The sequence below is a fragment of the Oncorhynchus masou genome, chromosome 5 (assembly GCF_036934945.1).
Source record: "Oncorhynchus masou masou isolate Uvic2021 chromosome 5, UVic_Omas_1.1, whole genome shotgun sequence".
Classification (NCBI taxonomy): domain Eukaryota; kingdom Metazoa; phylum Chordata; class Actinopteri; order Salmoniformes; family Salmonidae; genus Oncorhynchus; species Oncorhynchus masou.
The window spans coordinates 882,808-895,824 of NC_088216.1; the positions used below are offsets into that span (position 1 = coordinate 882,808).

A 13,017-nucleotide genomic window follows, 5' to 3' on the forward strand; every position below is an offset into this window, starting at 1 on the left:
CTCACTCCTCTCTCTCCCACCAGCCTTATACCCTCTGTCCCTCACTCCTCTCTCTCCCACCAGCCTTATACCCTCTGTCCCTCACTCCTCTCTCTCCCACCAGCCTTATACCCTCTGTCCCTGTCCCTCACTCCTCTCTCTCCCACCAGCCTTATACCCTCTGTCCCTCACTCCTCTCTCTCCCACCAGCCTTATACCCTCTGTCCCCGTCCCTCACTCCTCTCTCTCCCACCAGCCTTATACCCTCTGTCCCTCGCTCCTCTCTCTCCCACCAGCCTTATACCCTCTGTCCCCGTCCCTCGCTCCTCTCTCTCCCACCAGCCTTATACCCTCTGTCCCTCGCTCCTCTCTCTCCCACCAGCCTTATACCCTCTGTCCCTCACTCCTCTCTCTCCCACCAGCCTTATACCCTCTGTCCCTCACTCCTCTCTCTCCCACCAGCCTTATACCCTCTGTCCCTCACTCCTCTCACTCCCACCAGCCTTCAAGCTGCTAGAAAAAACAAGGTCCTGTCTTTACTTCCCTTCTTCTTTTAGTAGGAAAGTTCATGTTTTTTAAATCTTACAATCAAGATAGTTCTTATTGCTGAATATTTCAAATGCACTCTGAAACTTATATTTATCATTAGACAGCAGCTCACGTTCTTCACAAAAGGCTGTAGTTACATCGTAGATAAAAGCAGGCCATTGGCTGCCTACATCACCATGTACGGGACATCTGATTAGTTCCAAGTTCCAAGTTTAGGAGTTTGGCAATTTTGCCTGAGCAGACAGTGTTAAAATCTAATTTTTTATAAGAAAATGCGCAATAATTGAAGGTGACAACAAATGTTATAGTCATAACACTATTTTATTGTGATATTTTACCCACTCCAGTCAGCATATGACGGTCTGCGACTTTAAGGTGATGCTGCTAGTGTGACGTATAATGTAGTGGACGGAACTCTTCTTTCAACAGTAGCAACAGTTCGTCAGACACATCGGAAGCTTGATAGACAAAATAGACGAAGCAATAAAGCTCTTTAGACGCTTTCGTGTATATTAGCCACTGTGTTTTAAATCAACTTCAGTCGTTTAGTTAGTTATCCCATTTAATTTCATATTTACGGTGTTGTTGTTAGTCAGCTAGAGGGCTTGTTAAGTTAGCATTAGCCTAGCTAGCTAACATCCCGACCATGAGCTCACTAAACTACTTCCCTTTTGCTGAAGAAGAGGCGGTCTGCTGGACGGAGAAAGAAGATCTGGGGCTGAACATTGTTGTCAAAGAGGAGGAGGAAGAGGAGGCTGTTACAATACAAAAACAAGTAGCTGGTGAGGCTGTTACAGTGAAAGAAGAAGAGAAAGACGTTTCAGTGAAAGAAGAAGAGAAAGACGTTTCAGTGAAAGAAGAGGAAGACGCGTTCAGAGTGAAAGAGGAGGAGGATGTTACAGTAAAAGAAGAGGAGGAAGAGAAAAAGGTTGAGGAGGAAGAAGAGGAAACTGGATATCTGGGCCCGGATTCCCAAAGGCATCTTAAGGCGTCCAATGGTTCAAATGATGAACTTAGCCGTAAGATGGTTTTGAGAAACCATTCCCTGATTAACACTCGTAAGTACTGTCTTAAAAACAGAGGCACAAACTCTGCAGTTGTTGAACTGATGTGTTAAAGGGGAAATCAGCAGTTGCTTCATCCATATTTGGACCTATAAATTATTTAGGACTGGCCGTCCATGAGGTCATGATGATAGTTTAACCTGATTCCGAGGCTATACAGTATATTCTAGAATTCATCCATGATGTCATTATGATAGTTTCCGAGGCTATACAGTATATTCTAGAATTCATCCATGATGTCATAATGATAGTTTAACCAGATTCCGAGGCTATACAGTATATTCTAGAATTAATCCATGATGTCATAATGATAGTTTAACCTGATTCCCGAGGCTATACAGTATATTCTAGAATTCATCCATGATGTCATAATAATAGTGTAACCAGATTCCGAGGCTATACCGTGTTAATTTACCAACAGTGGCGTTATAAGAGCTCATGTTTTGGTTTCTGATGGGGAAATAGAGTTGAAACATTTGAGCCGTTTATAAGTTATATTCTTCAAGAATCAATAGCTATTATGATGTCATATTTTTTTTATTTTTTTTATTTCACCTTTATTTAACCAGGTAGCAAGTTGAGAACAAGTTCTCATTTACAATTGCAAAGAGTTAAAGCAAAGATAAAGCAAAGCAGTTTGACACATACAACGACACAGAGTTACACATGGAGTAAAACAAACATACAGTCAATAATACAGTATAAACAAGTCTATATACGATGTGAGCAAATGAGGTGAGATAAGGGAGGTAAAGGCAAAAAAAGGCCAAGGTGGCAAAGTAAATACAATATAGCAAGTAAAACACTGGAATGGTAGATTTGCAATGGAAGAATGTGCAAAGTAGAAATAAAAATAATGGGGTGCAAAGGAGCAAAATTAATTAATTAATTAAATACAGTAGGGAAAGAGGTAGTTGTTTGGGCTAAATTATAGGTGGGCTATGTACAGGTGTAGTAATCTGTGAGCTGCTCTGACGGTTGGTGCTTAAAGCTAGTGAGGGAGATAAGTGTTTCCAGTTTCAGTGCTTTTTGTAGTTTGTTCCAGTCATTGGCAGCAGAGAACTGGAAGGAGAGGCGGCCAAAGTAAGAATTGGTTTTGGGGGTGACTAGAGAGATATACCTGCTGGAGCGTGTGCTACTGGTGGGAGATGCTATGGTGACCAGCGAGCTGAGATAAGGGGGGACTTTACCTAGCAGGGTCTTTTTAAATTATTTTATTTATTTATTTTACCTTTATTTTACTAGGCAAGTCAGTTAAGAACAAATTCTTATTTTCAATGACGGCCTAGGAGCAGTGGGTTAATTCCCTGTTCAGGGGCAGAACGACAGATTTGTACCTTGTCAGCTCGGGGATTCGAACTTGCAACCTTTCGGTTACTAGTCCAACGCTCTAACCACTAGGCTACCCTGCCGCACCAGATGACATGGAGCCAGTGGGTTTGGCGACGAGTATGAAGCGAGGGCCAGCCAACGAGAGCGTACAGGTCGCAATGGTGGGTAGTATATGGGGCTTTGGTGACAAAACGGATTGCACTGTGATAGACTGCATCCAGTTTGTTGAGTAGGGTATTGGAGGCTATTTTGTAAATGACATCGCCAAAGTCGAGGATTGGTAGGATGGTCAGTTTTACAAGGGTATGTTTGGCAGAATGAGTGAAGGATGCTTTGTTGCGAAATAGGAAGCCAATTCTAGATTTAACTTTGGATTGGAGATGTTTGATGTGGGTCTGGAAGGAGAGTTTACAGTCTAACCAGACACCTAAGTATTTGTAGTTGTCCACGTATTCTAAGTCAGAGCCGTCCAGAGTAGTGATGTTGGACAGGCGGGCAGGTGCAGGTAGCGATCGGTTGAAGAGCATGCATTTAGTTTTACTTGTATTTAAGAGCAATTGGAGGCCACGGAAGGAGAGTTGTATGGCATTGAAGCTTGCCTGGAGGGTTGTTAACAGTGTCCAAAGAAGGGCCAGAAGTATACAGAATGGTGTCGTCTGCGTAGAGGTGGATCAGAGACTCACCAGCAGCAAGAGCGACCTCATTGATGTATACAGAGAAGAGAGTCGGTCCAAGAATTGAACCCTGTGGCACCCCCATAGAGACTGCCAGAGGTCCGGACAGCAGACCCTCCGATTTGACACTCTGAACTCTATCAGAGAAGTAGTTGGTGAACCAGGCGAGGCAATCATTTGAGAAACCAAGGCTGTTGAGGCTCATATAATGTCTGACCCCATTCAGTCAGCTGGTCGATTGTTTTGGTCGACAGGCTGTTGGTTGAGCAAGATCTTTCTTGTCAAGCAGTCGCAAATTATATACATGTTTTATCGCACAAGAGACACCTTGTCTGATTCACGCCTGTCTCAGTGGACTAATCCATTGATGAGGTTGTGGGGGTAGTGCAGTCCAAGAAGGGGTGTGTGTACCCTACATGATTTTGGCCCCAATTTAGCTGTCTTTGACGTGTTTTTGTGATTGTTGCCTACTCAGGGTGTGCGGCCGTCACCGACACTCGTTTAATGTGAGCTGGTCAGAGACACAATCTGAGGGCTACTGATCACGTCTTTGAGCAGTCCCCGACGTCCTGATATTTTCAAACGGGTTTGATTTTTATCTGCACAAAATATGCAATGCTCAGCAATGGATTTTGACAGTCGTTTAGTGATCCACCTGGCATAAGATGCTTAAGGCATGTCTCTCCCTCCAGAAAGCCTTCTCTCCCTTCAGAAAGCCTTCTCTCCCTCCAGAAAGCCTTCTCTCTCTCCAGAAGGCCTTCTCTCTCTCCAGAAGGCCTTCTCTCTCTCCAGAAGACATTCTCTCCAGAAAGCCTTCTCTCTCTCCAGAAGACCTTCTCTCTCCCACCTACTTCTTCTTGCGCCTTCATTGTTTCCTAACTTCATTGTGTGAATTGTTTGCCATTTGATTGTTAGTTGTCTTCACTACCTTTCCACACACTGAGCAGATGTTGTTATGAGAAGGTTTTCACTTAAACAGACACATTTTTTTATGGGGGGTTTTGTATTACGCTAATTGTCTCTTCCACTTCATCACCACTGATTGGACTGGATTTAACAAGGGACATCAATAAGGAACATATCATTCGGTGTATAAATATTTCTGTCCCTGTAAGTTCACATGTGGAACTGTATTAAATGTTTTTATTTTATTTTTTATTGAATATTCAAAACATACAATTTACTCGCAGTGAAGCCGCTCAATGACGACATCACACCAGTCATCCAACAGATTCCCATTCAGAGACACACAGAAGCATCCAGGGTCAATGCCCTGCTCAAGGGCACGTTGACAGATCTACCACCAGGCCAAAAAATGGGAACCCGAACCCTCCAAGATCCCCCCCCACAGTTCCCCAATATCTGTCCCTCAACCATTCGAGACCCCTCTCACAGCCCCCCCACCCCCAGGAAGAAAAAAACAACAGTTTGTTTTTGTTTTGTTTCCAGTCATTTAGACATGTGATCCCAATGTCCCACATTGTCCTCTTTATTAACATGAAGACTCATATACAGTATAGTATTAGTTTAAAACTAAAATGGACCAATCCTGGATCGCCCCCTGTATTATCAACCACTGAAATAGGAGAGACTTTGTCCCCTCTCTGTTTGTCTGCTCAACCCAGAGTGAAACCAAAACACCCCATGTAGCCCATGGCAACCTGATGACTCAGAGTCATGTCATAAACGAGTAGAATGACCACCGTGGGGGAAACAACTGATATTCACCATCTGGGACCATTCAACAGTCTAGATTTACCAGGTTATTACTAAATAAACTGTTCACCATCTGGGACCATTCAACAGTCTAGATTTATCAGGTTATTACTAAATAAACTGTATACCATCAGGGACCATTCAACAGTCTAGATTTACCAGGTTATTACTAAATAAACTGTTCACCATCTGGGACCATTCAACAGTCTAGATTTACCAGGTTATTACTAAATAAACTGTTCACCATCTGGGACCATTCAACAGTCTAGATTTACCAGGTTATTACTTCTAAATAAACTGTTCACCATCTGGGACCATTCAACAGTCTAGATTTACCAGGTTATTACTAAATAAACTGATCACCATCTGGGACCATTCAACAGTCTAGATTTACCAGGTTATTACTAAATAAACTGTTCACCATCTGGGACCATTCAACAGTCTAGATTTACCAGGTTATTACTTCTAAATAAACTGTTCACCATCTGGGACCATTCAACAGTCTAGATTTACCAGGTTATTACTAAATAAACTGATCACCATCTGGGACCATTCAACAGTCTAGATTTACCAGGTTATTACTAAATAAACTGTTCACCATCTGGGACCATTCAGCAGTCTAGATTTACCAGGTTATTACTTCTAAATAAACTGTTCACCATCTGGGACCATTCAACAGTCTAGATTTACCAGGTTATTACTTCTAAATAAACTGTTCACCATCTGGGACCATTCAGCAGTCTAGATTTACCAGGTTATTACTAAATAAACTGTTCACCATCTGGGACCATTCAACAGTCTAGATTTACCAGGTTATTACTAAATACACTGTTCACCATCTGGGACCATTCAACAGTCTAGATTTACCAGGTTATTACTAAATACACTGTTCACCATCTGGGACCATTCAACAGTCTAGATTTACCAGGTTATTACTAAATAAACTGTTCACCATCTGGGACCATTCAACAGTCTAGATTTACCAGGTTATTACTAAATAAACTGTATACCATCAGGGACCATTGAGCAGTCTAGATTTACCAGGTTATTACTAAATAAACTGTTCACCATCTGGGACCATTCAACAGTCTAGATTTACCAGGTTATTACTTCTAAATAAACTGTTCACCATCTGGGACCATTCAACAGTCTAGATTTACCAGGTTATTACTAAATAAACTGTATACCATCAGGGACCATTCAACAGTCTAGATTTACCAGGTTATTACTTGTAAATAAAAACACTTTTGGGGTTCTCATAGGCTTACAATTACAAATACAGATACATTCTCTTGGTAAATAAATAACAATAATCTCCAGCCGCAGGGTTTTCTTCAGGGGGTCGACCACCGAGGTGAAGGACGGGGGCTGGAATTGGAGTCGGTAACCCTCGAGCATTGTGGACAATACCCTAGGGGAACTTCACACCCTCATAATTTGCCCTTTGAGACTGGGAGAAGTGGCCGAGGCCTGGGAAGGGGTATTGCCGGGGTCCGCCTCTCCTATGGCGCCCTGAGTGCCTGGGTCACCCAGGCACGTCCCTATGACGGTGACGATTGACAGGTCGTATCTCCACTGCATGCAGTGCCCCCCCCCCCTCCCCCTCTGTCGTCCCCCAGCACAAGACGATGGGGCAGGAGAGGGACCCCACCGTCGTTCAGTAATTAGTCATTAGCAGAGAACCCACGAACCCGGTTACGTAGTAACCTTCGATCCAATATAGTGAAACGTAACCGTGGTTACATACGTAGTAACCTTCGATTCAATATAGTGAAACATAACCGTGGTTACATACGTAGTAACCTTCGATTCAATATAGTGGGCGGCAGGGTAGCCTAGTGGTTAGAGCATTTGGCTAGTAACCGAAAGGTTGCAAGTTCAAACCCCCGACCTGACAAGGTACAAATCTGTCGTTCTGCCCCTGAACAGGCAGTTAACCCACTGTTCCTAGGCCGTCATTGAAAATAAGAATTTGTTCTTAACTGACTTGCCTAGTAAAATAAAGGTACAATTTTTAAAAAAATAGTGAAACGTAACCATGGTTACATACGAAGTAACCTTCGATCCAATATAGTGAAGCGCAACTTGTGATATAAAGGCCTATTGTTGAGATCTTTTCTTTGTTTTTTTAAGCACTACCTCACTGCACATGGCCACATTCACATGTTCAAGCATTTCGCTACACTCGTAATTGTAATCTACTTGAAGTTAATAAAGTATTTTATTGTTGACATCTTTGTTTTTTAAGCCTCACTGCTTTATCACATGGCCACATTCTCATGTTCCAATGTGAATTCTTTAAGAGATGGGCGGGTCTAAGGCTCTAGAGGGAGTGAAAGATGATAAATGGGCGTGAACAAAGAGCAGCACTGAAGATATACAGCAATAGACAATGTATTAATGATAATGGTTTGCCTAATGGGGGAACCTGGTGAGATAAATACTGTTAATGGTTTGCCTAATGGGGGAACCTGGTGAGATAAATACTGTTAATGGTTTGCCTAATGGGGGAACCTGGTGAGATAAATACTGTTAATGGTTTGCCTAATGGGGGAACCTGGTGAGATAAATACTGTTAATGGTTTGCCTAATGGGGGAACCTGGTGAGATAAATACTGTTGATGGTTTGCCTCATGGGGGAACCTGGTGAGATAAATACTGTTAATGGTTTGCCTAATGGGGGAACCTGGTGAGATAAATACTGTTAGTTTGCCTAATGGGGGAACCTGGTGAGATAAATACTGTTAATGGTTTGCCTAATGGGGGAACCTGGTGAGATAAATACTGTTAATGGTTTGCCTAATGGGGGAACCTGGTGAGATAAATACTGTTAGTTTGCCTAATGGGGGAACCTGGTGAGATAAATACTGTTAATGGTTTGCCTAATGGGGGAACCTGGTGAGATAAATACTGTTAATGGTTTGGGGGAACCTGGTGAGATAAATACTGTTAATGGTTTGCCTCATGGGGGAACTTGGTGAGATAAATACTGTTAATGGTTTGCCTAATGGGGGAACCTGGTGAGATAAATACTGTCAATTTGGTGAAAGTATTCCTTTTCTAAATAATATATTTCCCAATGATTTAATGTTGCACAAGTGTGAAAATCACAGCAAAATGTTTGAATGCCCTTTTGTCCTGAATGGCATTCTAAGTGTAAATTTTAAATCTACATTACTTCCTCATGTTTCCTCCAATCACAGTTTATGATACGCCATGTAGAAGCTCTGAGTCATTACTTCCTCATGTTTCCTCCAACTACAGTTTATTATATGCAGAAGTTGTTAGCTTGAATGCTAATACTCATTGACAGGCTGGTAGCAAAGCTAGCCAAAGAGCATTTACTGGTTGAAGTGTTTTTTTTTAAAGTATAAAGCAGTTGATTTGTGACAATAACACATTATATTACATTTATAATCCAAAAGTAATGTGAAATGCACTTATAAGCAACCTGTAAATGGAGGCTATTATTGCTGTCAGCCTATGAGAACTCCCCTGAGTTTTCCCCCACGGTGGTGAATTAGTGAATAGACACAGAGCTTAATGTGAGTTTCCTTCAGTAGCATGCTGATCTTGCACTGTAATATTCAGAATACATTTCCTCATTAGCAGATATGCAACATCCATAACTAGTGGTTTCCTCATTACCAGATATACTGCATCCATAACTAGTGGTTTCCTCATTACCAGATATACTACATCCATAACTAGTGGTTTCCTCATTACCAGATATACTACATCCATAACTAGTGGTTTCCTCATTACCAGATATACTACATCCATAACTAGTGGTTTCCTCATTACCAGATATACTACATCCATAACTACATCCATTTCCTCATGAGCATCGACGAGTTTCTGCAACCAAATTGTGCATCGGCCCTCAATTTTAGCAACACAGAAAAGGGCCTGTATTGGAGACCAAAAGTCTTCTACCACACTGCTTAGAGTTTCAGCAACTTTAAAAATGTATTTCTAGTCTACAATCATCCACTTTACTACTGAGGTGGAAAAAATATGACAAAATATGGCTATTGTTGCTTGACTGGTCTTTTTAAGACAATTGTCAAACAAGTTTGAACACAAAATCATGGGCATGAGGCCTGTCCTTTCAGCTAAAATAAACGGTGAATTTCTGTTGTGGGTCTTTTAACCTTCTGTCTGACTTTGTTTTTGTTGTTCACACAGGAGAGAGACATGACGATCGTGGATCCTCTGGGGAGCCTCAACAACATCATGAAGCTGAAGAGGCAGAGGAGAGTTTTTCCGCATCAGAACATCTCAAGAAACAGAAGCGGAAACGCACAGGGAAGAAACCTCTTCGCTGCTCTGACTGTGGGAAGAGATTCACCTCTTCAGCAGACCTCAAAAGACATCAGAGAATCCACACAGGAGAGAAACCTTATAGCTGTGATCAATGTGGGAAGAGATTTACTGATCTCAGCAGCCTGAAAAGACACCAGAGAATTCACACGGGAGAGAAACCTTATAGATGCACTGACTGTGGGAAGAGTTTTAATGTTCCAAGCAGCCTGAAAACACACCAAAGAATTCACACAGGAGAGAAACCTTATAGCTGCACTGACTGTGGGAAGAGTTTTAATGTTCCAAGCAGCCTGAAAACACACCAAAGAATTCACACGGGAGAGAAACCTTATAGCTGTGATCAATGTGGGAAGAGTTTTGTTTCATCTAGCCAGCTGACTGTACACCAGAGACCACACACAGGAGAGAAATGTTATAGCTGTGATCAATGTGGGAAGAGTTTTGTTTCATCGAGCAAGCTGACTGCACACCAGAAAACACACACAGGAGAGAAATCGTATAGCTGTGATCAATGTGGGAAGAGATACTCTGGTAAAAGATCCCTGATGAGACATCAGAAAATACATGAAGGAGTTGTTCCATGATATCAATAAAATGTCACAATGTAGAACCCTAAATGTTTGTCCCCTGTTCTATTGATTTCAACATGATATGGATATTAACCTCATCAAGGGAAAAATCCAGGTTCTGAAATGAAAGAGTACTATTTATGTGATTAACAAAAAGTGTTGCGTTACACTTATCTCGTCGGTGATCCACTTGAATCAAAATACAACACTTCAAAATGTAGCGAGCTGTTTACCACAGGTTGTCCTCTAACCAGTGATGTACACATTAAACCCAGATTCCATGTGGTTTTAGAGCTGTTTGTTTAATCAGGATGTGCAACCTCATCTCCCCCCTCTCGCGCAATTGATTTCAACGTGATTTCAATATGAGTGATGACAAATAAGTGTTGCATTTCTCTTCGTTCTGGGGACCTCTACATTTAAATGCATCACTCTGAAATGTAGCTGACTATCTTCTGCAATGATGTATTGCCAGTTGTCAAAACAGCGTTTTTGGTGCTTATAAGGAGCTTATAAGGAGCTTGTTTAAAAAAGAAGATTTGTTTCACACTTTGTTGTGTTGTCTTAATTCTTATTCTACAATGTAGAAAATAGTTCAAATTAAGAAAAACCCTTGAATGAGTAGTGAGTGTGTCCAACTTTTGACTGGTACTGTATGTCTGAATGATATCAAATCAAATTTTATTACCTTTATTTGTCACATGCGCCGAATACAACAGTGAAATGCTTATATTTCGATGCACTCACAACATTCAGACATTTGTGTTACTGTCGTCAATAAAAAGTCCTCACAAACAAGCGTCTTCTCCCTTCGGACAACGACAACACTCTGACCTGAGTGGGCGGGTGTAGTGTCCGGATGCGCATTTCGAAGCGCTCTGATTGGTTGGGAATTTGCAGGGCTATGATGGGTGAGGGATAATTTAGGTAGGCTGAGCAGCCAATATAACGGGATTTAGGGGACACTGAAGGGACTGTGAGGGGACGTGAGGTAGAGAGGAGAGGAGCAGGATGTACTTTTTACACACTCACTACCAAATATGGCGTTGAGAGGAAGCCCAGTGAAAGATGAGTGGGAGATGATAGAGTGAAATGGATTTTGTCCAACATTCTGCACATTTTCTCATCGATGAAACGTTTGATCTAAATACATTTTTCTGTTTCCATAACTAGAATCTGTAACAAACAGAGTGTACTACGTGTTGCTTTAAAATGGCGTTAAAAGGAGTGCAAGAGCGAATTGAGTTATTGCACGACCACACTTTACGCAGTGGGAGAAGATATGAGATGGATTCTGGCCATATGAACTCGGTAGCACAGAGTATATCAATTTGTCTTTGCAAAATTGTACATTGTGGGTAGTTTATAAGATATCCGGGAATAAATTAATAAATATGTAATAACGAAAAACATAACTGTTTGTACTTAATAGGTAATCAGATCGTGACTACAACTAAGTTACTAACTTTTTAACTACACTCCCTTGTTTCATTTGTGTGTAAAAAAAAAATCATGCTTCCTTCCCTTCAACTTGTCTGAAAATAAAATAGATCCATTTTACTCAACTGCGTTAACCAAGGGTAAGTTTGTGAATAGCAACGCAGATCTTGATGCTGCGATTTTTGTGCAATCACAGAAAGGGGCCTATATTGGTGACCAAAAGTAATCTGACACACTGCTTAGGGTTTCAGCAACTGCAATAATGTATTTATAGCCTGGAATCATCCACTATACTACTGTGGAAACAATAATACAAAACATGTCTATTGTTGCTCACTTGACTGTCTTTTTAAGATAATTGTCCAATAAGTTTGTAAAAGCATTTAAACATTCAACATACAATAGATGTCAATTGTTGTATAACATCCTGGGCATCACCTTTCAGCTAAAATAAACTGTGTATTTCTGTTGTGGGCCTTTAAACATCTGTCTGACTTTGTCATCACACAGGAGAGAGACGTGACTGTCGTGGATCCTCTGGGGAGCCTCAACAACCTCATGAGTTTTTCCAAATCAGAACACCTCAATAAACACCAGCAGAGACCCACAGGGAAGAGAACTCACCACTGCTCTGACTGTGGGAAGAGTTACTCAAGATCAGATTCACTAAAAGTACACCAGAGAATTCACACCGGAGAGAAACCTTTTAGCTGTGATCAATGTGGGAAAAGTTTTACTGAATCTAGACAGCTGACTATACACCAGAGAAAACACAGGAGAGAAACCTTACCTTTGCTCTGACTGTGGAAAGAGTTTTGTTTCATCAGGACATTTACAATTACACCAGAGAACACACACAGGTGAGAAATCTCATAGCTGTGATCAATGTGACAAGAGATACTCTGATAAAAGACCTCTGATCAAACATCAGAAAATACATACATGATGAAGTTGTTTCAGGATATCAATGAAATAATGTCACAATGTAGAATGTTTTAACATTGTAGTAGGAGTATTTTAATGATGTCATAATGTAGAACCCTAAACGTTTGCCCCCTGTTCTATTGATTTCAGCATGATATGAATATTAGCCTCAGGGGGAAAAAGTGATTAACAAAGTGTTATGTTAGACTTACCTTGTCGGTGACCCACTTGAATCAAAATGGAACACTTCTAAATATAGCTAGCTGTTTTCTACAAATCGTCTTCTAACCAATGATGTACCCAGATTCTGTGTGGGTTTTTTTAGCTGTTAGTTTTGACAGGACGTGCAACCTTATCTCGAGCAAATTAATTTCAACGAGTGATGACAAATAAGTGTTGCGTTTCTCTTAGTTTTGGGGACCCAATGTAGCCTACAGTCTTCTG

At 41.2% G+C, this 13,017-nt stretch overlaps 1 protein-coding gene across 1 annotated transcript; it reads left to right on the plus strand.

The window, feature by feature from the left end:
* Window positions 1-961: 961 nt before the first annotated feature.
* On the plus strand, window positions 962-10,415 carry LOC135530561 (zinc finger protein 239-like). Its single transcript, XM_064958862.1, has 2 exons — window positions 962-1,586; window positions 9,503-10,415. The coding sequence occupies exons 1-2, from the start codon at window positions 1,175-1,177 to the stop codon at window positions 10,222-10,224; spliced, it is 1,134 nt and encodes a 377-aa protein (XP_064814934.1). The 5' UTR covers window positions 962-1,174; the 3' UTR covers window positions 10,225-10,415.
* Window positions 10,416-13,017: the final 2,602 nt, after the last annotated feature.

Bases quoted from the DNA above. Each gene is read 5' to 3' on its own strand.
- LOC135530561 (XM_064958862.1), top strand. From the start codon at position 1,175: ATGAGCTCACTAAACTACTTCCCTTTTGCTGAAGAAGAGGCGGTCTGC. The intron at 1,587-9,502 runs GTAAGTACTGTC...TTGTTCACACAG, and splicing joins CCATTCCCTGATTAACACTC to GAGAGAGACATGACGATCGT.